Genomic DNA, 27,734 nt, shown 5'->3' with positions numbered 1-27,734 from the left:
GCTTATTAGGTTTGAACCATCCTTCAAAAATACATTTGATTTAGTGACACAAACATATTGAGGCAATGTGGACATTTACATAAATACACCCATTTCAGCCATTTTGTATTTGATTCAATTGCCTTAAGTAACGTTTTTAAATACGTCAATGATACATATCTGTACCAAATTTCAAGTCAATTTCACCTTTGGTTCAAGAGAAGAGGAATTTTGAAGGTTTTCCCAAATTATCACAGTACAGGAAAATCCATCATGGCGGACCTTATGGGTCCTTGAGGCTTTTTTGTTCCTCGTGAAAAATGAGGCATGCACACCAAGTTTCAGAAGAATTGTTGCAATGGGGTGGAAATGCCATCACTTTGAAAATCGGACTTTTGGGCGTGGCCTGTGGCGCCCCCTATGGTATGATGTGGCCCATATTTGGTGTGGGGGTACCCACTTGGATGTAGTATCAATGTGCCAAATTAGAAAATTTATGACAGGGACTTTTTGAGATATTGGGGCGCAAGGAGAAGAAAAATAAATATAGCTGCAAGCAGCGATGCGGGTTCCTCCGCAAAATGGCAAAATATTATAAACATGTACACTGTAGAAGATCGAGACTTGGACAACAAGAGAGCAAAACTACTTCATGTTTGGCCAACAATAATAGGCTGAACTCATGAGCATAAGGTTACTAGTCAGTCTCTCTAGCCTCTCTGCTACACACCAACTGCTGAGATTTTATGATTAGTAAGGGCTGATTATTAACTTTTTATAGGATTCTGAAACTCTTCTTGAGTTGATCTCCTTCCAGACTCTTAGTTAATGCACAACAAACAATAGTCATGTGGGCAACTGGGCTAGGGCAGCACTCATATTCAGCTCCTTGCGAGAATAGCCTGTGACAGTACAGCAGCCGACTCTCTGGTCCCATTAAACTACACAACATGCACAATCAGGGTGACCAACAAGATTATATTAACTAACAAACAATAACATTACAAACATCTAACTGAACGAACACAACAACTGAAATCCCTTGCACGGCTGTTGTAACCAACTATTTTCCACAAGTCTTTGCGTTTTTTGATATGCCGCACTGCATGCTGGGTACCCAAGGGTGCTGACGCTGATTATCTAGCTGTGCTCCGACTGCGTGATATGAGTATTAGTTTTTGGTCAGCTTTGGGACAAAGGTTAAGAAACGGTTGACATTTCAAGGTGAAATTGCGCATGGTATTTCAGAATGATGTCTGCCTGTTTAACTAAACAAGTAATCAAAATTATGACAGGCCTATAGACTGTGCCTGGATACAAACCTGTGACCTTGCACTTTGTAGGACACCGTTTCAACCCATTGAGCTACCCTCAAGGCTGAGTATACGTGGTCAGTTACTGTACAAAAAAAGGAAGCCGTTTCTCCTGAAGCACGGATTGTTCGATTTGGCCAAAGTTTAAACAGCTGTAATTCAATGATCTTTTGACATATCAAGGTGAAATTGCGCATGGTACTTCAGAACGATGTCATCCTGTTTAACTAAACAGATATTTAAATTTAAGACAGGATCAAACACTGTGGCAGGATTCAAACCTACGACCTTATACTTTGCAGATCACCGTCCCAGCCCATGGAGCTATTCTCAGTGTTAAATATTGTCATGTTCAGTTACTGTATGAAAAAGTAAGCTGTTTCTCCTGTGGTAAGCGTTGTTAGATTCAGCCAAGGTTGAAACAGCTCTAATTCAATCATATTTTGACATATCAAGGTGAAACTTTGCATGGTACTTCAGAGGCATGTCACCTTAAAGCTTATTAGGTTTGAACCATCCTTCAAAAATACATTTGATTTAGTGACACAAACATATTGAGGCAATGTGGACATTTACATAAATACACCCATTTCAGCCATTTTGTACTTGATTCAATTGCCTTAAGTAACGTTTTTAAATACGTCAATGATACATATCTGTACCAAATTTCAAGTCAATTTCACCTTTGGTTCAAGAGAAGAGGAATTTTGAAGGTTTTCCCAAATTATCACAGTACAGGAAAATCCATCATGGCTGACCTTATGGGTCCTTGAGGCTTTTTTGTTCCTCATGAAAAATGAGGCATGCACACCAAGTTTCAGAAGAATTGGAGCAATGGGGTGGAAATGCCATCACTTTGAAAATCGGACTTTTGGGCGTGGCCTGTGGCGCCCCCTATGGTCCGATGTGGCCCATATTTGGTGTGGGGGTACCCACTTGGATGTAGTATCAATGTGCCAAATTAGAAAATTTATGACAGGGACTTTTTGAGATATTGGGGCGCAAGGAGAAGAAAAATAATAATAAGAATACCAACAATAACACTAGGTTCCCTCCTACCGGAGGAACCTAATAATAAGAATAAGAATACCAACAATAACAATAGGTTCCCTCCTACCGGAGGAACCTAATAATAATAATAATACTACCAATTACAATAGGTGCCTCGCAGCTTCGCTGCTTGGCCCCTAATAATAAAACTAACAATAACAATAGGTTTCCTCCTTACGGAGGAATCCTAATAATACTACCAATTACAATAGGTGCCTCGCAGCTTCGCTGCTTGGCCCCTAATAATAATTATAAGAAAAGGTAGAAACACTAGAGGTGGCTGCGCCGCTTCGCGGCTTGGCCACCAATTATAAGAAAAGGTAGAAACACTTGAGGTGGCTGCGCCGCTTCGCGGCTTGGCCACCAAATATAGCTGCAAGCAGCAATGAAGGGGCCAAGCAGCATTCGATATGGAAATTCAGTAGCTAAAGAATCAAAGCAAAACTTTTAATAAAAAACATTCGCTTTTTAAAAATCGCATTATACTTTTCGGCAACGCGGTGGCGCTACCCCGAAACTTTCGATTACCTTCACGGTGTTGCGCAAAAGACGTACATCGAGTTTTGTAACGATAAGCGTTTGGTAAATATGTCATTTTGAGACAATGCGCTGGCTAGATGTAGCAGCGTTATATCTACAAAGCACAATGAATCCGCTTCTTCTTGACTATAAATCCCCTGACAATGAAACGTTATCGTTACCATTGTGATTATACTGCTAGACAGCTACTGTGGTGTACCTGGCTTCGCTAAACAGATGATCCTGTATCACGACATGCTTGATGCCTGGAATCGATCCTACGACCTTGTGTTTCAAAGGAGCACATTTTATCCCAGCGAGCTATTCTCGCTACTGGGAAATGCTGTGTTCGGTTACTTTATTAAAAAAAGGAAGCCGTTTCTCCCGTGGCAAGCTTTGTCAGATTTGACCCAAGTATAAACAGCTGTAATTCAGTCATATTTTGACATATCAAGGTGATTGTGGTAGGAAGATGATTAAACTTTATCATTACCATTATGATTATACTGCCAGACAGCTACTGTGGCGTACCTGGCTTCGCTAAACAGATAATCCGGTATCACGACATGCTTGACAACTGTGGCTTGACAACTGTGACTTTGTCAGATTTGACACAAGTATAAACAGCTGTAATTCAGTCATATTTTGACATGTCAAGGTGATTGTGGTTACTTGCATTACTGCGATCTGCATATCGGGAGAAGAAAAAAACAACAAATCAAACTTCCCTTTACAGTAGGCTATGTGTGTTTGCTTAAAGGTGACATTACATGAAAACTTCACTTTAGGAGGTTATTTAACATTAATATAAGTTCCCCTAGCCTGCCTTTGGTCCCCCAGTGGCTAGATTTTTCGATAGGTGTAAACCAAGCCCTGGGTGTTCTTCTCCGCCTTTGAGAAAATGAAGGCTCAATTGCTCTGTTTGAAAATATCCGCTTTGTGACGTCACAAGGAGGAAGGTTACCTCCCCTCTCTCTGCTTTGCCCACCCAGAGAATCTGGCCCGCCCGTAAGAAACCGAGCTACGACCGTGCAAGTGTTTTTATCCTCAAGAGACATCATGGCTTGCAAAAGAACGAAGCATTACATTTGCTCAGTTTGGATGTACAAAGGAAAACAATTTTTTTTTTACAGTTCCTTCATCCGAGCCTCTGAAGACCCAGTGTCTTAATTTAATTTTCTCTGGAAATGCGTCTACACAACTTCTGTTGTAGGTGCATTTGTTTTGTATGTCTGCGCCAAACACTTCAACCACGACTGTTTCTTCAATTTGAGCTAATACAAAACTGGCCTTGCTGAAATTAAATTCTGGATCAGTACTAACTTACCTTTGTCCAGCTACTAACCTCAGACAAGTAAGTTAACTAACGCTATATCATTTTGTAGCTTTACTGTATATGGTTATCAAGCATGCTACCCTTTGAATGTGGCTGTAACATTAGCTCTGCAGCTAACAGCTGAGTTACTGTCGCTAAAAGGTAGATAGCATCAAGTATGTGTGTGAATACACATGCTGTAACGTGAGTGTTGTACACTTCTTTGTTATTTGGATAACCGTTCTGCTGTTGGTGTTATGGCGCGTGCGATATCTGCCTTTCCCCTCATTGAAATGACTGAGTGTGTACCTCTGCAAACCAGGGTTATCAGATGAGAATGGGCAAATTCGAGGCATCTTACAGCAACGGGGCTACAGCCATTGCGATACATCCATTGTAAACATTAGCGCATGGTGCCGCCCCTCCGCTCCTCATTAGCATTTAAAGCTACAGACACCAAAACAGCGCGTTCTGAGGAAAGCTCCTTGTGGGACTGCTAGTAGTGGCTGTAATTCTGCACCAAGGCTGAATTTCGGGAAAGAGACTTCTGATACAGTATTAGGGGACCACTAAGGCCTATCTAAAAGCATCCAAAAACAGCATGTCATGTCACCTTTAACACTCGTCAGTTGACTTAACCCCAGAGTTCAGGAGGCGAAACAAGAATGGCAGAGCCGCCGCTTAGGACGTCTTTTGAGGGATGGAGGTATGCACATTACTTCGTATTAGTTGCGCGAAAGGACAAAGACGTAACTGTACAATGTACATTGTTCCCACGCCAAAAACACCTCTCCACCGCCGCGAACACAACCTCTAATCTGTCAAAGCATCTTCAATGCTAACTCAAGACTATAGCTAAGAATCCCCGAACCCTAAGTGACACTGACGCCTATAAAAGGTTGCCGTTGCCATTGTTGCCGACACCAGCCAAGCAGCCATGACTTGACTTTCAACATCAGCAGGTTACCAAAGCAGAGATAAACAGGCTTGTAGCAGCATACATAGTAGAGGAAATGTTGCCATTTAAAGTTTTAAGCATAATTTTATTTTGAGACATTTTGCTTACTGCCAGTACTGTAGCCTTGTTATGCTTGACAACTTTTAGGTTGATGTTCACAACTTTTTTGTCAGCTTTGTGGTATTAACAAGCATAAGAGAGATCTGTCCTCATTATAATAAGTATGAGTTGATTTGGGCATATATATTGTTATTTGGCAAGTGCATCTCAGGTGATGTCACGGAGTAATCCAAAAGTAATGTAACTAGTAGTGTAACTAGTTACTTTCAGCAGTGAGTAATCTAGTAAAGTAAAGCATTACTTTTTTTTAAAGTAACTAGTAATGTGTAATCTATTACTGTTTTTTGAGTAACTACCCCAACACTGGCTAGCTACCGTTAATGTAGTCTACTTTCAAAATGCCATATTTTCCCTCTGGGCTCACCCAAACGGACGTAAAAGCATATTAACCATTCACTGCACGTGATCGCTAGTAAACATATTGCACTTGCTCCGCTAGTCTATTGTTAGCTAGATTTTAGTGCATTTAAAATGCCCTAAAGCGAAGCGGTCGAATGTGTGGCTGTATTTCACAGCCAAGGATTCCGACATCACAAAATGCTTCAAATGCTTCCAAACGATTACGTGCAAAGGGAGAAGCACTTCAAATTCATTGAAACATGCGGCGAGACACAGAATACTTCTTAAAGATCCTGTAAAGTGGAATTGAAAACGAGTTTTAAGTTCACCACACAGAAGAATGTGTTATTAACTACCCATCCAAATTCCAATGAAAAAAAACCCCACAGAAAAGTATGTTAAATTAGGCTTTGAAATCTTGAGAAAATCAGCTGTCTTCTCTGCTTGAGACTGGGGGGGCGTGTCGCCTGAAGGAGCTAAAGCTCCGCCCCTCGCTGGAAGGCGCCGCCTCTCTCAAGATAATGGACGCTACGTCAAGCCGAACAAAACAGTATAGAATTAGAATTTATTTGTTCAATGAGTGAAACATACAGATGCATATAAATGAAGCTTGTTCCCTGAGCTGTAACACAGGAGTAAAAATGGACACCAGAGACAGCAGACAGTGAGCTCTCCAACTACTTCTAGCACATTAGCTACCATTTCAGATGTGGATGGAGGGAGACATCCTGTAGGCCTAGCTAGCTAACTGATGTAGGCTACAATAATAATACAGTAGGAGTCATTTATACCGTTTCACCGAGTGAGAGGAGAAGCCATGCAGTGTTCTGACGTAGATAGGTCAAAGTGACGTAGATGGGTAATTTTTTGGCTCCGCCCATTAAAACCTGATCTGAAAACAGAAGAGAAACTGTTCTACGGTCTAACACGTATATAATGTACTGAGAAGCAAATCATGGAATTTGCTTTACAGGATCTTTAAAGCAGAGGGATGCACCTTGTTCAACAGCTTGCAGACATCAGTCCCTAGTCCCGGGACAACCTCCCCAATTTGTCTGCCCTTTCAAACTCATACCTGTGTGTACAGGCCTCTTTGACACAGTTTTCTCCTGTGCAGGACACGCCATAAGTCAGGAGAGGTGTCGTATCTTACCAGAGAAGGCAAATATGGTAATGTTTCTGCAAAACAACTGCTTAAGTCTGAAGCTGGTTTAGTTAGCATACCAACTCAACATTTATTTTGTTGTTACTTGTTAATAGTGTAACTGTTATTTATTGTTAAATTATTGTAGTTGTGTGTTAGGTGAATTAGGTTTACTTATTATATATTTAAGTATGCTACTTTAAAACGTTAATATATTGTTACATTTAAACAATTTTTCATTAAAAAAAAACTATAAAAGAGCCTTTCTTTGATTACTGTTTTTACGTTTTAGGAATCGTTTAGGAATCGGAATCGTTTGAAAGTACCGGTTCGGCAACGGAATCGTATAAATCCAAACGATACCCAACCCTACTCCTAAAAGCAAGAAACATACTGCGTGATTAAAGAAGATCCACAGATTTACCATACTTTTGTACAGTATGTATCTGTAGCAGAGAATAGAAAACACTTAAGGATAGTGATCCCTTAAAGGCAGGGTAGGTAATGTTGTTGAGAAGCACCTTTTGACATATTTGCTGAAATAAACTTCACATCCTGATAGCAACAAATACATCTAACGGTTTGACAGTAAAATTAGGACTGTCATAAACATGACCAATCATTGAGGTTGTCTGTCTGCCTCCCGGCAGTAGTCAGACAGCTCGTTCATGTGCTTTGGAAGAGTGGCTTTAAAGGGAGGGGATGGGATATTTTGGTTTGAATCCTTTCAATCTCAAGCTAAAATTGCTAGGTTCGCAAAGTTTGCAACACCTATTCTGCATTAAAAACCAAGTACAGTACAATAGTTGTTCACCTGTTTTAATGTATCCAATGTCTACTCTACAGTATCTTAATTTACAGATAATTTGGGGTTACAACAAATGGACTCCTCTGTCTAGCTATACCCATCCTTATCCCTATCTCCAACTTAATTATCCAATTCATCTATCAATAAAAAATTAAAATTTCACTAGTCTCTGGCTCTTGTTTTCAAAGTATTTTTGTGTGTGGGCGTTGTGTTTATCTCTGACGACACACACATGGAAAAACTGTATTTCTCAGAAAAGGCACTTTGGAAATTTGGGTCTGCTAAAGTGCCTTGACCTCACCACTGTAAACTATTTGGACAAACCAAATCGTTTTTACTATAGCGTAGGTGAGTAAGACCAATCATTTACACAGACTTCACTATGTTTTTGGGAGATGACAGGAAAGAACAGCTCACTTGTCCCCTCTGAAACCATACTTAAATAAAAATTTGAATGTCTCACACCAGGATTTGTAACCTTTTTACCAGAGTATTGTGACTGATTGTGTATATGTTTGTACCTTGGAATCTTGCTGTTCCTCTGTAACACTCTGCACCATAGTTCATGTAGCTGGTGTAGATCAGTTAAACTCACTCCTCAGCAGTGGCAGCTGGTGGCAAAAAAGACTTGGGTGGACAGGAGGAAAACCGAACCATTGCGTAATGTTATTTTACACTACTTGGCTACTTATCTCTACTTTCTTATGTTCAAGTTATGTTATGTTTTTATTTTCAAATGTAGCAATAATCCAACTAGCAACCTAATGCAAATTTACTATACAACTAAGGTAAGGTAATGCACCCAAAGTTTATCCCCATCTTTCCTAAGGAAAGGAACAAATATCATATTATCATATATCATATTAAAACACAAAGGATAAATATATATAATATATACGCAGCACCCAGTACATTACATTGGCACTTTTAGACAGCCCCTTCTGTTTTCAAAGGTAAAACAAAATCCATGAAAATCTGGAATTATTAAAAACTAATGTTATTAGTTCTTCTGCCTGTGGGAGGGTTCCACTCACTTTACATGTTCTGAGATTATCTTCATAGCTGGCCTGTTGTTGAATCCAGTATTCCAAGAGCAGGAGATAAGTAAAAACTGTCTGTCTTTGGATCTTGGAAGGTCAGAAGAAGTCTAGTCAGTAAAATATCAACACAAGTCTTGGTAGTTTAATAGTAATTGAAAAAAGCACTGGGGGTAAAAACTTAATTGAGCTATTCTTTGGAGAGTGTGGTTGTTGTCATCAGGACCATGAGGGGCAGAGTGACACATTTACTTAAAAGAGAAGTCCATTCTTCTAGAAGTCTGTGCAGCAAACATGTCTATGGTCTTCTCATACCAGTGAAGATTCTTTACAAGAGATGTTAGATTATTCCTATCAATTGCAAGGATTGCCAAGTTTCTCAGTCGTTCTTGTCTGATTGTGTTCCTTGTGCTGAGGACAATATTAAGGCAATGTGCATAGCAATGCACAAAGACTGCACAGTGGGCAACAGCTCACACCTTAGATGTAAGCTGTTAAGATCAGAGGCCTGTTTCATAAAGGCTGCGCAGTGTTTCCCCTACCATTATATTAGGGGGGCGTCCCGCCGCCCCAACGGAACCCCCCCCCCCCCCCCCCCTGGAAGGTTTTATATAGCGCCAGATCACAAAATAAGTCATTTAAGGTTACCTTTCCTATAAAACAGGTCTAAAGCTTGCTCTTTTATTAAACAAACTAAATGGCCTTATGTTATTTATCTTACTTACACGACGGCATGTCATTTCTGTCTCTACATGGTCGACCCCCTCCCCGCTGTAAACGTAGGTGAAACACTGCCGCTCAAATAAGATGGACTTAAAGTTCCAAACCTGACTTGAATTTGTTTAATTAGTCAAGCGAGGCTAAAGCGGTTCTGGCCAACTTCAGCTCATGCACTCCTACTAATTCAAGTCAGATTTAAGTAGTCAAGCTAATTGCGCGTGCACCCTATTAGCACCCCGAGAGGTAAAACATGGATCATACAATCCACCCCGGCAAAAAACAATGCACACGGCCACGTGACTTCTTCCAGAAAGAACGTTCCCTTTAAGCGGTGTGAATGATAGGCTACGTAGGTCGAGGTCCTTTTTTAAACCTTTACTTCTTTGATTAAAAAACAGACACCCTCTAAACACATCTAAATTGACTTTTTTGACATTGTTTTATATAAATAGCCAACTATTAATCAATACATTATCCAATAGCCTAACTTTTTAACATGGTTTTTGTGTCAGGAAAATGGAGGATTATAGATGTATGGATTTAGGTTTGTTTTGCAATTGTAGGCTACTGTTAACAATTATATAGCTATGATAATTATACTCTGATAATTTAGATTGAGATATAGTCCTATGCCTGATGCCTAAACATTTTAAATCACAAACTACCATATAGCCATACGTTTAACGTGGCTATGGTGTGTATCAAATCATTGTTCATCATTGTTTAATGCATTATTTTTACCAGCAGTTTGAGTTATTACGGTATCCCGTGGTTGGTGGGCACCAAGACACTTTATTTTCACTTTTGTCTTCCAAATTAAGGGTTTCAAACCTATGCTCCAGTAATAGAAAATTGACTTCATTAATTTTTTTAGGTTAGCCGGCATCAGCGTTGCTACGTGACAATCCCGCTCTCGTTGACGGCGAGTTTTGAAGGCAACAGACAGACAGATAGGCTAGCTAGCAAATCAACTGAAAAATATGATATGATGCTGTAGGAGGGCTACATGTGCCCATGGGTGTTGAAACAACAAAATCCAGTGTTCAACTTGGGTCAGTTGTTAAATGTGAATATAATCAGAGGTAGCCACAGGACTGTGGACTGTGATCGGCGGGATCATCGCTATCTGTGGAGTTGGTCGTCCAGCAGTCTTGATCCTTTCCTTTGCTGTGTAATCCAAACTGTGCAATGGCTGTGACAACAAATAATCCACAAATGGTTATTTCCCATCCCACTAACGCTCCTTCAGGGCTGCCACAGCAAGCTAACACTTGCTAGCTACTTCTCGAAAGGAAATGGGAAACATAAATCCCCAAAAATCCAAATTTTTCTATTTGCATTTATAATTTATCTTTAACAATATTTTACTGTATCTATCGCTATCACTTTACTACCAGTTTGTCACAGTACAGGACAGTGGTTGAGAATTCAAGATGACATTTGGAAATTATAATTGACCTATTGCTAAAGCCACGGCTTTGACCAATCCTACCTTAGCTATCGGTCACTACTTGAAGAAGGTCCTTCAAGCTTTCAGTCATTAAAGGCGCAACATTTTTCACGCACACGGTGTGATGTATAAAAATGTACTTGACGTGAGAATGTGCGGGCAGTCACAGAAACCTTTGAGCAGACGTGAGAATGTGCGGGCCGTCCGCAAAGTCTTGTCTGGCTCTGTAACGTTTCGAATTTTAACTGAAAAGTGCCGAAACTCAACAAATACTACAAAATAAAGTTTCCACTACAGTTACTGTAATACGTCTATGACGTTGACGTTAAAAAAGCATAATTACCTCCGCTAATAAAAGTTTGATCATTGATGTGGATGATTCACATCAAAACTCCAAAACACAAATGGATTATTGAAACTGGAAACGCAGCACAGATTATTTACCACAGATGAAATACTTGCTGTGCAACTACAAGATTGGCATGGGAAAATACAAATGTCTCTGTGAGCCTGACTAGGGGGCATGACGAACGGATTCACCTCCCAAGGACCACCATTTGTTTCTTAATTTCTGCCATGGTCCGGTTCTCCGAACCCACAGCATTTATGGCCCTCGTGACAGTTTTCCACTCCGCCGACTTAGTTTTGTTGCTAATACCCAGGCCCAAACGTAATGCGTGAGCTCAGAATTCCAACAAAAACAGGCAAAATTTCAAATAGAATTCATTGGCAACATTTTAATAAACTTGTCAACTCAAATTATGTTTCTATTCTTTCGAAATATTTAACCTGTAAACAGAGCCCATTGCCACCAGAGTAGGTCTGTGATGGCAATTGAAGGAAGTCTGTCAACCCATAAACTGATACAGTAACGTTCACGATAGACTAGCTAGCCAATAATCCCAAGATTCAGCCTTGAACACTTATCAACCAAAATTACAGCAATAGACAGGGCCAGGAAGTTTTCAGGCCATCTTTATGAGGATGGATAAAAACTTTTTGCAAAGTCTGTCAACATTCAATCGACCATATTTGGCGTCAAACTGTTGTGGAACATCTTCGGTCGCTCCGGCATAAGAACAGGAAGGCTAGTGGAATTCCGCATATTTTCTGTCTGAATAACAACAGAAAATGTGAAAAAAATCAGCAGATTTTGTTCGGTCTTGCTAATACCTGAGGACACATTTCCTCGCCTCCACCTCTGTCGTTAGAACCTCGATCTCACAGTCTGTGATTTTTTCTTTTTTGCGTGTTTGGCCATTTGAATTCAGACAAAGAAATTACCTCAGGGGCGCATTTATAGGCCATCTGCATATTCATGTATGGGAGGAGGCAAGGCGGGGTCAGTGGCTCGTTCACGAGTGGTCAAGTTGATTGTGATTTATAAAGGAAAGGTGCGCAGGACCTGGCGTACGACCGGTTTTATACATGTGAATATTTCTGTGCGTAGGTACGTCATTATTCTATTGATAATTGTATTTAAGGTGAGTAAATAATCGTTCCCTCAAAGCATACTCATGAAAGCATGATTAAGTTTACACTTTTCTTCTAATCTATTAATTGTCTATTGACTTTGTTTATTAAGTGTCACAAGTGTGCATGTTCCTATAGGCTAATTATACTCATATGCTAGCCCCAGTTCAGCTATCAGTACCGTCATTATATGGCCATTGTAGATACAACTTTTGTTCTTTTTCATTATCTAGGTTGTAAATGATAACGTTTGGTATTTCATAAGTAGGACTGCACGATTAATCGAATTTTAATCACAATCACGATTTTGTTTTCCCACGATCAAATTCACGTGATCGAGCAATATTTAAAATGTGTCATTCTGTTCATAGAACACTCGGTATCAAAGTTGTAATTTTTTTTTTGCAAAGCCAATCTAGCGCTCCGTAAAACAATAGGTGCGTTCGACATTGACTGGCTGCATGAAACGAACAGCTAGAGTTGCTGCTTGCAGTTGGGGAGTTATAAACGTCTCCGTAAAGTCGAAAATGTTGTCATGTATTGGGCTATGTTAAACTCTTTCTACAACCTGCAGGCAGCCGGCTGCGGCGCTGCATTAAGTCGAATACACCTACTGTCAGATCACGTGCCTACATGAGCCAGTCGGTCAGACGGTCACAACAGAGTAACGTGAAAAAAATTCCACAACAGAGAGTAGTCGGTCATAAGGCTATAAACTATCATAACAAAGAAAACAAAAGAATGTCTAACGAGAATCGGATCGTCATCCGTTGTGTGGAAGCATTTTGGGTTCAAGGCAAGTGACACAAAACAAGAACAGGTCATATGCAAAGTGACGTAAAGTTGCCACTCAAACAAACACCATAACGTTCTAGATGAATGTATGAGGGCCAAGAAATGCGTTGCAAAGACTAATCTAAACACAATATCAACTCAGGCATCCATCGAAGCGAGCTTCTTTAGCGCATCACCATACCCATCCACCTCCCAAAGACACAGTGAAATAACGAATGCAGTCGCATTTCATTTGGCCAAAGACATGTGCCCAATAAACACGGTGACAAACGAAGGTTTCAAATTCTTGATAAACGACACGTGATCCCCTCGCGCAATTATTTTTCCAACCTGCGATGTAAAACGCAGAGGGGAAATAAAGAGTGAATCTTTCTAAAAACCTGTAAACTAGTATTTTCTGCATACTTCTGAAACATTCTCATTTGGTTACATTCTGTTATGGGAATATTTGTTTTTATATTACATTTACATTTAGTCATTTAGCAGACGCTCTTATCCAGAGCGACTTACAGTACAGGGACATTCCCCCGAGGCAAGTAGGGCCTTGCCCAAGGACACAACGTCATTTGACATGGCTGGGAATCGAACCAGCGACCTTCTGATTACAAGCCCGACTCCCACACCGCTCAGCCACCTGACTCCCTTCCACCTCTCCCTTTTATTGATTGTATATTTTGAGTTTTATTCACATCCATTATGCAGGTACAATGCATTGAGACAATAACATTTGTTTAGCTTAAAATCAACAAATAATCGTGATAATTAATCGTGATCTCAATATTGATCACAATAATCGTGATTATCATTTCGGCCATAATCGTGCAGCCCTATTCATTCAAGTATTGCTAAATCCATTATTTTAACAAAGTTGTCCTATGTTATTTATATGTATATATTTTTCATTTCAATTCATAATACGTGTTTGTAATCGAGGAGTTTTCACACTGCTGCATTTTTCTTTTATGATTTAAAGTAGCATATTAATGATTATTCTTGAATAATGTAGGGAAATGAAAAGGAAATGTAAAAGTGGGGACATTTCCAGCTTCATCCCACACCTGCTCCTGCCACCCCTTTGCCAACCCAGGTGAAAATGGCTAGATCTGCCCCTGAATTGTGGCCATGTCAGTGATGCAACTGGTGATTATAATGTCGTAGTTGATTTGATTACAATGTGGAGGCAGTTTTGACATCAGTGAACACATTAATTTATGTAACTAAATTCACTGATCTATTCTTAAAGTATCCACTTCATATTGTCATTCTGTTAGCTAGCCGGGATTACATAGATAAAGAAACCTCTTTGAAAGCAGCTGATTCAATGTTATGCCAGCAGTCAGCACTGCTAACCTGGCCATTTCAGTTGTAAAAGCGAATTTGCTTCTAAATAACTAAACAACATTTCCCTATTTTCCTTACTACAAACTCTGGTGTGTTAAGCGCTTAGTTCATTTTTTTCGAATGCCTTTGTTAATCGCATTAGTTCATTCACAAAACAAAATTCACTTAAGTTATCATACAGCCTCCAACCTCTAGTGCACTAGTCCAAGCGGTTAGTGAAACGTAGCGTAAAGTGCGAGCTCAACATGGCTGAAAAAGATCCAACGCAAAACTGGCGGCAAATTATTTTTTAGAAATTCAAAAAGCTTATCCAAACAATGTTGTCACTGCACTCCATTGGTTTATACAAAGGACACCTGCAAAATATGAACTTTGCAGAGTGCCTGGTTCTCAGGATAATTATGTGACACTCGCTGCCCTAAATTCCCATTCAAAAAAATAAGACACACACAGACAGAGATTCCTGTTCCATTATTGGAGAGATGGATTTTTTCCAAAGAAGAGATACATTATTTGATAAATTATACAAAGATTTGGTAATGGTTTATTTCAACCAATTACTCTTTTTATATTTTGATTTCCCTCTTGCCTTAAAAAAAATAGAGCAGGAGCAACCTCGTCTGCCTCTATGAACCAGCCCCCACTGCTCCCCAGGCATGTATACAGGCCACCCACGCCAGCTAGGTGCATGTGTGGACCCGTCCAGCTTTGCGTTGTACCGCACAGCATTTTCACCCATTGTCCCTCATGTTGCATATTGAAAAATGTCCCGCATATTCATATTCGTCTGTTGGTTTTTAATTATCATATTAAGAAAACGTACATGCATTCTTTTGCCTTTTTAAGAAAGCATTTTATTTATAATTTTTGCGGCTTAGTTTTTCACCTATATTTAACAGCGCTTCGTCAGAAGTACAAATACAACAGCCGTTTTTAAAATCCTATCCAATGGTTGAAAAGAAAGGAGTACACACGTTCACTATAGGTTGTGACAGCTGTCAATCAAAATGTGGAGCTGTGACCATTGTGATGTAATGAGGTTTTCTGGAAGGTACTAAAGAACAGAGCATACAAATGTTTTTATTAAGGTTTTTATCAGGTTATGTTTTAGTGTTGGTAACATGTCCCACATTGTCCCACACAAACTTAGTAATTGTCCCACATTTGGTTTGTTTGATGGTGCAGTGTTTCCTCTATGTTGATTTCTAAATTTCTGCCGCCATGGTATCAGAAATAGGGCTGTGCCGTCTATCAGCAGTGATTGTTAGAGTGCATGTCGGAGAATAGTACGGACACACGCTTCACACCGCAGTTGAGATTGTGTGTGTGCGTCCTTGAGAACTGTAAGTCGTATAATTTATGTTGTCAGTTCATTTAAGCCTGTTATTGTATTAGTCTATAGTTCTTGCTCATTTAAATTAAGTTCACTGGTGATTTTCGTTGTTTGTATTCTTCCCCGGGCTATCTAAATTGCACATGTCTGTTGATTCGATAGCGATTGCTGCCTTTGCTCACGTTTGTATTTTCAGTGCATTATTATGCTGAAGTAGTTTTAATTAATAAATAGTCTTTGATATTGACTGGTGCATGCTGGGATTTCATGACGTCAACTACCCGAGCTCAGTTCACAGTTCAAGGTTCCTATGTCTAAACCAAAAATTATGTTATTTGTCCGTGGGATGAAAGTAAATATCTGCAAAATAACAGTTAAATTAGATAGTTTTGACATTTTCGTGTATTTTTAAGTAACAACATTTGGCTGTAATGTTTATGTAAAATTATACATTTACAGTTTGCCATTGTCTTTCTATCTGTATTTCCTGTCATTCAGAAATACAGAAAAAAACACGTATAATTTACAGAAAAAGTGCGGTAATTTCATCTTTTTTTTTACAGTGTAGTCACACGTTAATCCACTTTACACTCTCTCACAAACAAACACACACACGCTAGTCACACACGTTTGTGTCAGTCGTTTTCAGCTTCAGTGGCTAACATCTAAAGCTAATATTAAAATGATACACTTTAACCACAGCCTCATGAGTTGGCTACTAATAATAACGCAACCATTATGTGTCAGTAACAACGTCCCTGTCTGAAGACTAGAGAGTCATGTGATCGGCAATCCGCGCTGTAAATAGTAGGGAATCCACCTTTCATTTATTCACTCCAATCGTTCGGATATTGAACCGCATCGATTGCTCCACAGCAGGGGCGGTTCTACACGGGGGCCTACAGAGGCCAGTGCCCCTGTAAAACTGCCCCCCCCCTGTGGCCCCCCTGAGCTGACTCAGGGCTCCAGACTGCTACCAAATGGTCGCATTTTGCGACCAGTTTTTGAGACAGTGCGAGCATTTTTTACAAATACTCGCGCATGTGCGACCAACACATTTGGAATTTATTGGGTGTGCACAATGTCAGCACACATTAGCAACGATGCATAGATACCACGTTCTAGTAAGACAGCGATATCAGCGAGCCCTCAGCATTAGTACCGTAGCTAAAAGTCTTGGAATGTTTAGGCTATTTTTCGCTAGGTTCCTACGAACATGTCTTTATCTGCCAGACAAGTGGGTTCCCCTTCGTTCTTTTGGTGAGCTGTCTCACGAGCCCTTCTTACCCGGCGTCATGGAGCCGAGCAGCTAAATACTTATTTAGCACTAGCGTTGTTAGCTACTGTATCCCTGCATGTTTTTGCGCTGTTGCTCAGCAAGTGTGGTGTAGGACAGGGGCGATTCTAGGATCAGACCTTCAGGGGTGCTCAGCCCCCAATGAGAATGTGACATGAATACAGTGCCTTGCAAAAGTGCTAAACCCCCTTGCTAATAAAGCCCTAATTTCACTGGATAACAATTCATTTAGGTATTATTATGCAAAATATTGCATGAATGAAAAAACTAAGGACTACCAGCATCAAATTATAATAAACAATAATAGTTTTTTTTATTATTATTATTTTTAGGGGTACTGAGATGAAATTTAGGGGTGCTTGAGCACCCCTAAAAAGGGTCTAAAATCACCCCTTCTAGGAGGACTGATTGATAAGTGCATAATACATTTAAGGCATAGCTAAGACTTGCATACAGTACGTAATGTCACATTAGATAATGTATTTAAACTAGTGGTGGGAATAGATTAATTTTTAAAATCTAGATTAATATCACTGTAATCTTGGCGTTAATCTAGATTAATCTAGATTAAAATGGCTCATTTCAATTCCGCCCAAGGCATTTAGAATATGTGTGCTACCCAAATAATGACTAAAAGTAAGTCTTTGAGAACGGGTTTCTCAAGCCAGGTGGCACATTAGACCAGGAGCTCATCTGTTTCCAAAATGCATCACAAACTGCTTGAGAAAGCTGTTCTACTATGATAATTGGTGATGAAAAGAAATTATGTTCAATAAGATGTACTTGTGTTTATTAACTGTTTATTAGATTAGTTAGCTTGGCTGATAGAGCTGTGCTGACGGGCTTGCCTCGGTTGCACTCAAACATCGTAGTTTGACGACGACTCTTCCCCTGCGCTACATCAGTGCTTGGCCCGGCATCTTCCGCATTAACTAAGGGATGCTTGCGTTTATGTGGTATTTGAGACTGGAATAACTCCTACAGTAAACTAATTCCGCATAGCACAAGGTGCAAACAACCTTAGTCTTGTCGAGGTTTCCATTGGGAAGCTTCTTAAAAATACATTTTCCCTGAAGCAAACCAGGCGGCTTCATAGCTGCATCCATGTTAGCTCGTCTCGTTTGATGTGATAATTTCACCACCATTCGATGTGCTTTAATTCCCCGATGAATACCTAGGTTAACGTTACCGTTTCCCGTCACAAATTGTAATTTATTTTAGCAACATTCTCAGCCTACATCGCTAATGTTACTCGCCGTGGACGTGCACTCAGAACTGACCAAATGCTTTTTGGCACTGAAATAAAGACAACTAATTGAAATTGTATTTGGTCTTCTTCATTGCCTACAAATAGAAATCTAATAATTTGTATGTATATATCGGCTATTGTTCCTACAATTTACATGATTCATCTGTGACCATGTACTGTCCTGTAACTGGTGTTTCAGCAAATCTATTTCAAGATTGTAGGGGTATATTGACAACCGATATTGACTGGTGACATGACCTGGGGGGTATTCCAGGAAGCGGCCACAAAAAACGTTGTCCTACTTCACCACACAGTTTTATTTCATGTTTATGGTAAATCTTAGCACATATTCCGGGAAAAAAGCAACACGGCTGTAGCAGCGCATACAATTGGCGTGGGAGACAAACTGCCAAGTCAATGCATACATTTGAATGTAATAGCCAGTCCATACATTGAACAATTAACCCCACTGTCCGTTAATATTACAGGAGAGAAAGTGGTGGACTTAATAAAATATCATGTTCAATGTTATATTAAATATAAAAACATACTACGAACAGGTAAGACATATTTTGCTTAGGCTATACGCTTGTGATTGTAGCCTCGACGTCACCTTGGTTTTAATCATATTTGACATGATACAAAGTCTAAATATCAATTGGTGCCTATTTCAACTTGTAGTAGCAGTTTCCCCCAACAGAAGGCTTTTCATCAAAGGATGATGATGATGATGATTAAGATGACGGAGAGATGACTGCTGCCGCAGAAATGGATGCAGAGAATTATGTATGGTAGCTACTGGTAGTTCCCTCCCCATGTACTTTTATTTACAGGCTTGTGTGGAATTGTCAGTTACACTGACATTATGAGAATAATGAATATAAAAAACGATTATCACATTCTGATCCTGTTGAACAGAGCATGGATGCAGTATAAAGTGAGATGTTCATTTAATGGCAGGTGAAATGTAATGCAATCTCATGTATTCCCAGTTACAAGTAAATGAGTTGTACAAACTGCATCTCATGAAGAAAGTGTCAAAACTGACCAAGAGATGGTGTAGGCCTATTTAGGGTAGAAGAATAAAGGCTAATCTTGAAAAAGATTTACTGGAACACCTTACAGGAGGATGCATGGTCACAGGTGATGTTAGTTGTAGGAACAATAACCTATATGAATATTAATTGTTGAATTTTCTGAATTTCTATTTTGACCAAGAGATGGTGTACTTAGGCCAGAATAATAAAGGCTGATCTTGTAAGGCTATCAACCTGCCCCTACCGCTCATATGGTAAAATATGGAGTTACTGGATGGAGTCTCAACTTGATGGCTCTCACACATCACTGTGTAATTTACTGTAGCATTGCTAGTCATGTTGATAAGTAAGGGTCAAGATTGTGGTGTGATTGTAGTTGTTGTTGGGTATAAAAGGAATTGTGAAGCATTGTTCTGTGGATTCTTGATCTCCTGAGACCTTTTCCTCAGCTCTGGCTTGTCCTACTCCTTCTTCCTCACCTCTTGCTCTCTATCTCTGGTTTACAATAATCATGATAGAGTAGGAAGAGTTAACCTTCATTGATTTCATTCATTTGCAATATGATAAAATGATTATATTATTTAACCTTAATTTGACCATTCTTGCTCTGATTGAACCCATAGAGTCAAATAACTGTACGTATTTGGTTAATGTTAATACACTGTTCAGTTTCCCATCTTCCTTCAAACCATAGGGGAATTAGTTTAGGTTGTTTGGCCAATATTGACCCCTACAATGTTGAAATAGATTTGCTGAAACACCAGTTACAGGACGGTACATGGTGAATCATGTAAATTGTAGGAACAATAGCTGATAAAAATACTAATTTGATTTCTATTTGTAGGCAATGAAGAAGACCAAATACAATTTCAATTATTTGTCTTTATATCAGTGCGAAAAAGCATTTGGTCAGTTTTGAGTCGACGTCCATGGCGTGTAACATTAGTGATGAAGGCACAAGGGCTGAGAATGTTGCTAAAATAAATTACAGATTGTGACGGGAAACGGTAACGTTAACTTAGGTATTCATCAGGGAATTAACCCTTGTGTTATCTTCGGGTCGTTCTGACCCATCAGTCATTGTGACCCACCGTCGTATTGCGACAACTTTACCGCATACAAAAACAAAGTGAAGCATTTTCTTTTAACCGTTGGGCTGTCTCAGACCCCCCACATTGCGAAGGTTAAAAGAAAATTATTTTTATTTGTTTTTGTATTGGGTAAAATTGGGTAAACACAACGATGGTTCGTTATGAACCTTTGGGTCATGTGACCCGAAGGCAGCACGAGGGTTAAAGCACATCAAATCGCAGTCTTAACCCCTGTGCTGCCTTCGGGTCACATGACCCAAAGGTTCATAACGAACCATCGTTGTGTTTACCCAATTTTACCCAATACAAAACCAAATAAAAATAATTTTATTTTAACCTTCGCAATGTGGGGGGTCTGAGACAGCCCAACGGTTAAAAGAAAATGCTTCACTTTGTTTTTTTATGCGGTAAAGTTGTCGCAATACGACGGTGGGTCACAATGACTGATGGGTCAGAATGACCCGAAGATAACACAAGGGTTAAAGGTGACATGACATGAAAACTTCACTTTAGGAGGTTATTTGACATTAATATGAGTTCCCCTAGCCTGCCTTTGGTCCCCCAGTGGCTAGAATTTTCGATCGGTGTAAACCAAGCCCTGGGTGTTCTTGTCCGCCTTTCAGAAAATGAAAGCTCAATTGCTGTTTGAAAATCTCCTCTTTGTGACGTCACAAGGAGGAAGGTTACCTCCCCTCTCTCTGCTTTGCCCGCCCAGAGAATCTGGCCCGCCCGTAAGAAACTGAGCTACGACCGTGCAAGTGTTTTTATCCTCGAGAGACATCATGGCTTGCAAACGAACGAAGAATTACATTTGCTCAGTTTGGATGTACAAAGGAAAACAAAAATCTTTTTACAGTTCCTTCATCCGAGCCTCTGAAGACCCAGTATCTTAATTTTATTTTCTCTGGAAATGCGCCTACACAACTTCTGTTGTAGGCACATTTGTTTTGTATGTCTGTGCCAAACACTTCAACCACGACTGTTTCCTCAACTTGAGCTAATACAAAACTGGCCTTGCTGAAATTAAATTCTGGATCAGTATAGTTAGTACAGAATGCGTTTTCGTTCATTTTGCATTTCTGCAAATGCATTTGAATTTGAATTGTGGTCACGATTTTGCAGCCACGTTCTTAAAATGAAAATGCATTTCTGGAAATGCATTTGAATTTGAATTGTGGTCACGATTTTGCAGCCACGTTCTTAAAATGAAAATGCTTTTCTGGAAATGCATTTGAATTTGAATTGTGGTCACGATTTTGCAGCCACGTTCTTGAAAATGAAAATGCATTTCTGGAAATGCATTTGAATTTGAATTGTGGTCACGATTTTGCAGCCACGTTCTTAAAATGAAAATGCATTTCTGGAAATGCATTTTAATTTTCAAATTTTACATTTCAAATTGAATTTTGGTATCTATTTGCTGGGGCATGTTTTGAAAATTAAATCTCAAATGTCTATTTCTTTTTCATTTTAATTAAGTTAAAGATTGAGCACTCTTGAAGAAGAAAATTAAAATGCAAATAGGATGATTGATTACTAATTTCATTTATTAGTCAAATAATGCAGTCACATTCTTAAAATGCAAATGCATTTCTGGAAATGCATTTGCATTTGAATTTTGGTAACGATTTGCTTCCATATCGGAGAGCCCCGGAGAGCTCGACGTGCACCTCCTGAATTTTCTAAAGGCCGATTTAAGGGGTTGCCGTGATAAACAGGACGAACAGAATCCTTTGACCGCCATTGTTGTAAGTTTTTACAATTCATATTTCAGCTAAACAGTACATGTAAATCAGCATCTGAATTAAAATGTGACGAGAAATGGGCAGTGTAGTTGCTGAAAATGTGCGTATTTTATTGATGAAACGGCTAATTTGTAAATTTGCTCCGACTTCTCGATAACCTAGGTAAATAAACACTCCACGACGACTTACAAAAAAACGTTGCGCCACGTTTAACTGCTCCCTGGCAGGTTTTCCATGCCAAACTGCGTTTCTACCTATCCCCTGTGTATTTACTGTTCGAACTCAGTTACTATGGTAACTTATGCTTCGAAACTAGCCTGGTCCGGGTCAGGCTAATTTTCAGGCTTGGACCGTGTTCTTGCTTAACCAGACGTTCCTGTAACACTGACCCAACGGGAAAACGATGATTTACCACGGACATTCTCATTTTCTTACTTCTCATCAGTGTGTGTCATCAATATGTAGGCTACATTTATAGAAAATCAACTTAAATAGCCTACATAGGCTACAACATTTAGCCTAATGCATTAAACAATGATGAACAATGATTTGATACACACCATAGCTGTTAAATGGCTATGGTAGTTTGTGATTTCAAATGTTTAAGCATCAGGCATAGGCCTATATCTCAATCTAAATTAGTATAATTATCATAGCTATATAATTGTTAACAGTAGCCTATTGCAAAACGAACCTAAATCCATAGGACATCTATCCCCCATTTTCCCGACACAAAAACCATGTTAAAAAGTTAGGCTACTGGATAATGTATCGATTAATAGTAGGCTATTTATATTAAACAATGTAAAAACAATGTGTCTGTTTTTAATCAACGAAGTAAAGGTCAAAAAAAGGACCTCGACCTACGTAGCCTATCATTCACGTCAATCATGGCGTGTCATTTTATTTTGATGAAGCGGTGGATAGAGCTGTCATAGTACACGGCTTAAAGGGAACGTTCTTTCTGGAAGAAGTCACGTGGCCGTGTGCATTGCTTTTGCCGTGGTGGATTGTATGATGCATGTTTTACATCTCGGGCTGTTTAAGAATAGGGTGCACGCGCAATTAGCTTGACAACTTAAATCTGGCTTGAATTAGTAGCAGTGCGTGAGCTGAAATTGGCCTTTATGGAACCGCTTTAGCCCCGCTTGACTAATTAAACTAATTCAAGTCAGGTTTGGGACTTTCAGTCCGACTTTTTCGAGCGGCCTTTATGGAACAGGCCTATGGAATACCCCCCTGTTTGCAATTGGTGTTTACAATTGTTGAACAATATGGAGAAATTTCTTATTACAGTTGTTGGTGGTGCATTTACTTTAAATTTGAAGCGGTCATTGTTAATACTTTTTACACATTCATTGACGATGTTGAAAGATGACTTGACAGGTTAAATTATATCAGTGTTAGTTGATGCTTTGTATGCCTGCATTCAGCTTGTTTAGATTTGTTTTCTTTGTCCCAGTTGTTGTGGAATCAAACTTTTCAGTAGACGTAAATTTGTTTTATTCAGAATCAGAATTCGTGTTTGTGTATGTTACACAAACACTGAATTTACTGTGGCAGGAAGGTGCAAACAATAAACACATACGGGTCTTAAATTAAGTAAAAAAGTACAATAGTTAAACTAATTCTAAGAACTAATCAATTTAAAAATACAATATATCTAAGAATAAGAATTTTAATTGGCAGCATGAGTGGGCAACTTCGAAATTCCAAGCAAAAACTGACTTAAAATGGTTTTATCAAGTAATAACAATTCGTTTTTCCAATACAACCGCAAAAAGTTGTCAGTGCGTCAATATTATTGTTCCCAGACCCCTACCGATTGAGTAGCATAAACGACCGCTGGCTCTGGTCGTGCACGTGACAGGCGCACTGAGAAATGTTTGAAGGAGAATTTAAGTCGTGTTCACACTTGGCAGGTTTGGTTTTAAAACGAACACTGGTGCGATTAGTTAGTGCTGTCATCTGAACCCTGGAGCGCGGACCAAGACCGCTTGAAAAGTAGGTCTCGGTCCGCTTCCAAACGAACTCGAGTGCTGTCGATTGATGTGAACGCAACACGGACCAAAGATGTCTAAACGAACCAATAATAAGATTTGACGTCACAAGATACAACCCATTAGAGCGGTAACAAAATGAGCAGAGGAACGTGGACCAACTAGGAGTTAAAACTCCTTGTTAAAATTTGGTTCGAGTCGTACGACAAAGAAATGCTGAAGTGTTCAAAATGTTCAGTGATAGGTTTAAAAACTAAGTCCAATCAGGTTGCGACCTTATCCATATGCCTTTTGTTTAGGTTCGGTGGTAAAAATGCCAGTGTGAACGCTAAACGAACCAGGACTAATGTTTATTTTTTGTCCGGACCAGGAGAACCAAGAGAACACGACGTCATCACACGCTCCTCCCATAATATTTTTTTCTATAAAGATAGGCTATAAGACATATCTGGAACTCGGTATTGGATAGTTGAGTTGACTGACGTTACACACGTCCACAAGTTCTTAGAATACTTTGATTCCATTATCCCTTTCGAGTGGCTGCTAGTCGAGGAGAATCAGTTTTTAAAGCACTTGATTAGCCTTCACGTAATTAAGAAATGTCTGACAAAACGCGTAAGGACAGACGGAATAAAAAGGTTGATGAAAAGAAAAACACAGAGAAATCAACGGATGCTGTACCAGGTAGGACGAATTATTACCTGAATTATTATATTTTGACTAAACATGTGACGACCTGTTGCTCATTACTTTTAACTGTTAATTTAAAATAGGCTACTATGACCCCCCAAAACAGACGTCACCTGTCCCTTTATTGATATGCTACAGGTGTACTTAGCAGGTTAGGTTGAAAACGTTGTTGCATGGCTATGACTCTGAACTTCCCGAATCAATGTTTGATGAAAAAAAGATTGCTTCAGTCACATACTGAACAGGTTTATATCCGATTACTTTTGAGTCGCTCAGTTTTATATGGTTATTTGCGTGGGGAATGTAGCTCATCACAGCATGGCGTATCGCAGCGTTGCTGAAGAAAGCTAGCTAGGCCATAGGCCTACTAGTCAAACACGTGAGTAAACTCTGAACTCTCCATTTATTTACCATTCTTTTCAGTTTTGTTTCCTTATATAACCAAAACAGTTTTGTGGATGGCATTAAACAGCTATACAAATGAAATTCTTAATATTTCCGATTAGCTGTAGTTTCAACACAATTTCTGACAGTAGGCTAAATAGTATCACTTAAAATATCAATTTGGTGGTGGATTTCCAAGTGAGAAAATCTAACAAATGATTGTTAATGGGGCTATACTTCTACCAACATGGGGGTAAAATCTCAGGGGGTTGAAGGTTGATCTCACTTTGCTTTGATTCATTTTTGTTGAATTCCCTGCTTGTGCCAGCTGCATTTGTGGCATTATCCATTTGGTGACCGATGTGGAAAGATTAGGGGGTTTAGGTTAACTTCCTATTTGATAGGTGTTAGTTCAGTTTAAGCATTGCAGGACAACATTTGGTTATCAAGGGGTTCCTAAACAAAATGTACTTTTTGCTTATGTTACATTTAACATGTATTTCACTTCAATCTACAACAATTTAATTGGATTTAATTGTCCCTGTCTTAATTGTTGTCTTTACTGTGTATTTTATTAGGAGGATTATAATGTTCCATACATGCATGTAAAGTGAGGGGTGAGGTCAATATAGTTTAAAATGTTTGTCTTTATTAAAAATCATAGTTTGGCTGTGCTTAATATACTGTATGTGCTGCTAGTGCTACAACTTAATAGGCCTATATTAAGTTGCCGTCTAAGATACACAAATGAAAAATATTGTATTGTCATACTCCTTTATCCTCATGCCAAAGCTCATCTCTTAATGCGCATGATGAACAAGACTAGGCAAGACTAGGTTACGGGTGTACATCACAGAAAAAAGGCGTACTGTAGGTGCATGCTCTAAAACAATCTTCAAATGATGGACAAAAGCCCAAATCCATGTCCTATCTTACTGTGTGGTCACTCTTGGCTCGACCCAAATGCCTTTTTAAGTCCACAACATCTGCCATGTCTTTTAAGGAGGATATGGGAATTATAATTATAGAGAGGGGGGGAAAGAGAACTGGAAAAATATGATTTTCCAAAACTAATCAGTGGATAATTTGTCATTTTGTATGAAATTCTTCATATTCTTCAACCCTAAGCGTTGGATAATGCAGTTAATTTAGCATGGTTTGGAATGTGGACTCTAAGCCGTTTACATTTGTGGGTTTAAACAAGCAGAGTTCCCTAAATGGTGCTCCTCAATTACATAGAGAAACAGCTGGAATGGGAGCCCAAGCCTCAGCTACGTACATGTTCAATGAGTTGTCTTTACATTAATACATGTTCCAGGAATTGGGGTATTAAGATATTTAATTTTCATGTGGTCTTACATTTACATTTAGTCATTTAGCAGACGCTCTTATCCAGAGCGACTTACAGTAAGTACAGGGACATTCCCCCCGAGGCAAGTAGGGTGAAGTGCCTTGCCCAAGGACACAACGTCAGTTGGCACGGCCAGGAATCGAACTAGCAACCTTCTGATTACGAGCCCGCTTCCCTCACCGCTCAGCCACCTGACTCGTCTTCAAACATGGATTCCTTTTCAACCACTGTGACTAGAGAAAAAACTGGACATAATAGTAGGACAGATGCGGGCTTGCAGTTTGTTTTCAGTTATGGATTCATTTCTATGTAGAAACATGGTCGCCCGACCATGTAGAGACAGAAATTACATGCCGTCGTGATAAGATAAATAACATAAGGCCATTTATTATTATTATTTTGTGATCTTGCGTAATATAAAAAAATAAAACTTGACCTTCCTAATATAATGGTAGGGGAAACACTGCAGTTATGTAAATTCTGTGATCATATTTTCTTTAGAAATGTATGGAGACACCAATCTGTTCTCTCAGGCGTTAAGTATTGTACAGACAGAGTGAAGTTGAAAAGTATTGCCATTGTTACTTGTGAGGACAGAGCTTTGTCTCGAGATCTTCAGTGGTCAATAAATGGAAAAAAATAAGTGCTTAAAACTAAAGTAACACCCTCACGCTGCCAGGGATTCACTATTTTTGTACAGCTGGATTATTTTTCCTCCATTACTAAACAAATTCAGTCTTCATCGTTAATAGATTAAATATTTTCTTTAAGAGGAAAGGTTCCGGTTTGGGTTGGGTTACTTTTCCCCAGTGATGAATGAGAGTGAAAGTAACTGCTTAGGCGAAAGCGGTTTAAAAAAAAAAATGTTGCCAGTTAACAAATGAAAGAAAACACACACAGTCCCTTATTCACTTATGGGAAACCCTTCCCTGGAGCTTTACCCAATTCAGGTATGGTGAGCTCTTGTATTGAGCAACAGTTGGTTAATGACAGTCCCACCCAGAAATGAGAGAATCTGATCCAACCTGAGAAGACCACAGCGCTGGGACAGTAGAGCTCCAGGGAGAGTGGTTCAAAGTAGTACATTTGTCAGTTTCATAAATGATCATCATAACATTACAGGGCATTTTTGAAAACCATTAGTGCCCTTCCTCTCATCTTGACTTGTTAAAATTGGTTTAAAGTGATTTGGTGAA

At 39.3% G+C, this 27,734-nt stretch overlaps 1 protein-coding gene across 7 annotated transcripts in view; it reads left to right on the top strand.

Annotated features, from left to right (window-relative positions):
• Positions 1-27,734, top strand: part of nrg1 (neuregulin 1) — a 217,288-nt gene that overhangs the window by 108,300 nt on the left and 81,254 nt on the right. Inside the window, exon 1 of one of the 7 annotated variants that reach the window (XM_062484682.1) lies at positions 24,125-24,797. The exons of the other annotated variants lie outside the window; for them this stretch is intronic. Within the exon in view, the coding sequence (XP_062340666.1) occupies positions 24,713-24,797 (85 nt within the window). The 5' untranslated portion in view covers positions 24,125-24,712. Of the gene's footprint in view, positions 1-24,124; positions 24,798-27,734 lie in introns of those variants that run through there. 7 annotated transcript variants of the gene reach the window in all.

This window comes from Osmerus eperlanus, chromosome 18 (assembly GCF_963692335.1).
Source record: "Osmerus eperlanus chromosome 18, fOsmEpe2.1, whole genome shotgun sequence".
NCBI classification, from domain to species: domain Eukaryota; kingdom Metazoa; phylum Chordata; class Actinopteri; order Osmeriformes; family Osmeridae; genus Osmerus; species Osmerus eperlanus.
The sequence above is the reverse complement of the archived record's forward strand: the minus strand, read 5'-3'. Positions and strand labels throughout refer to the sequence as shown.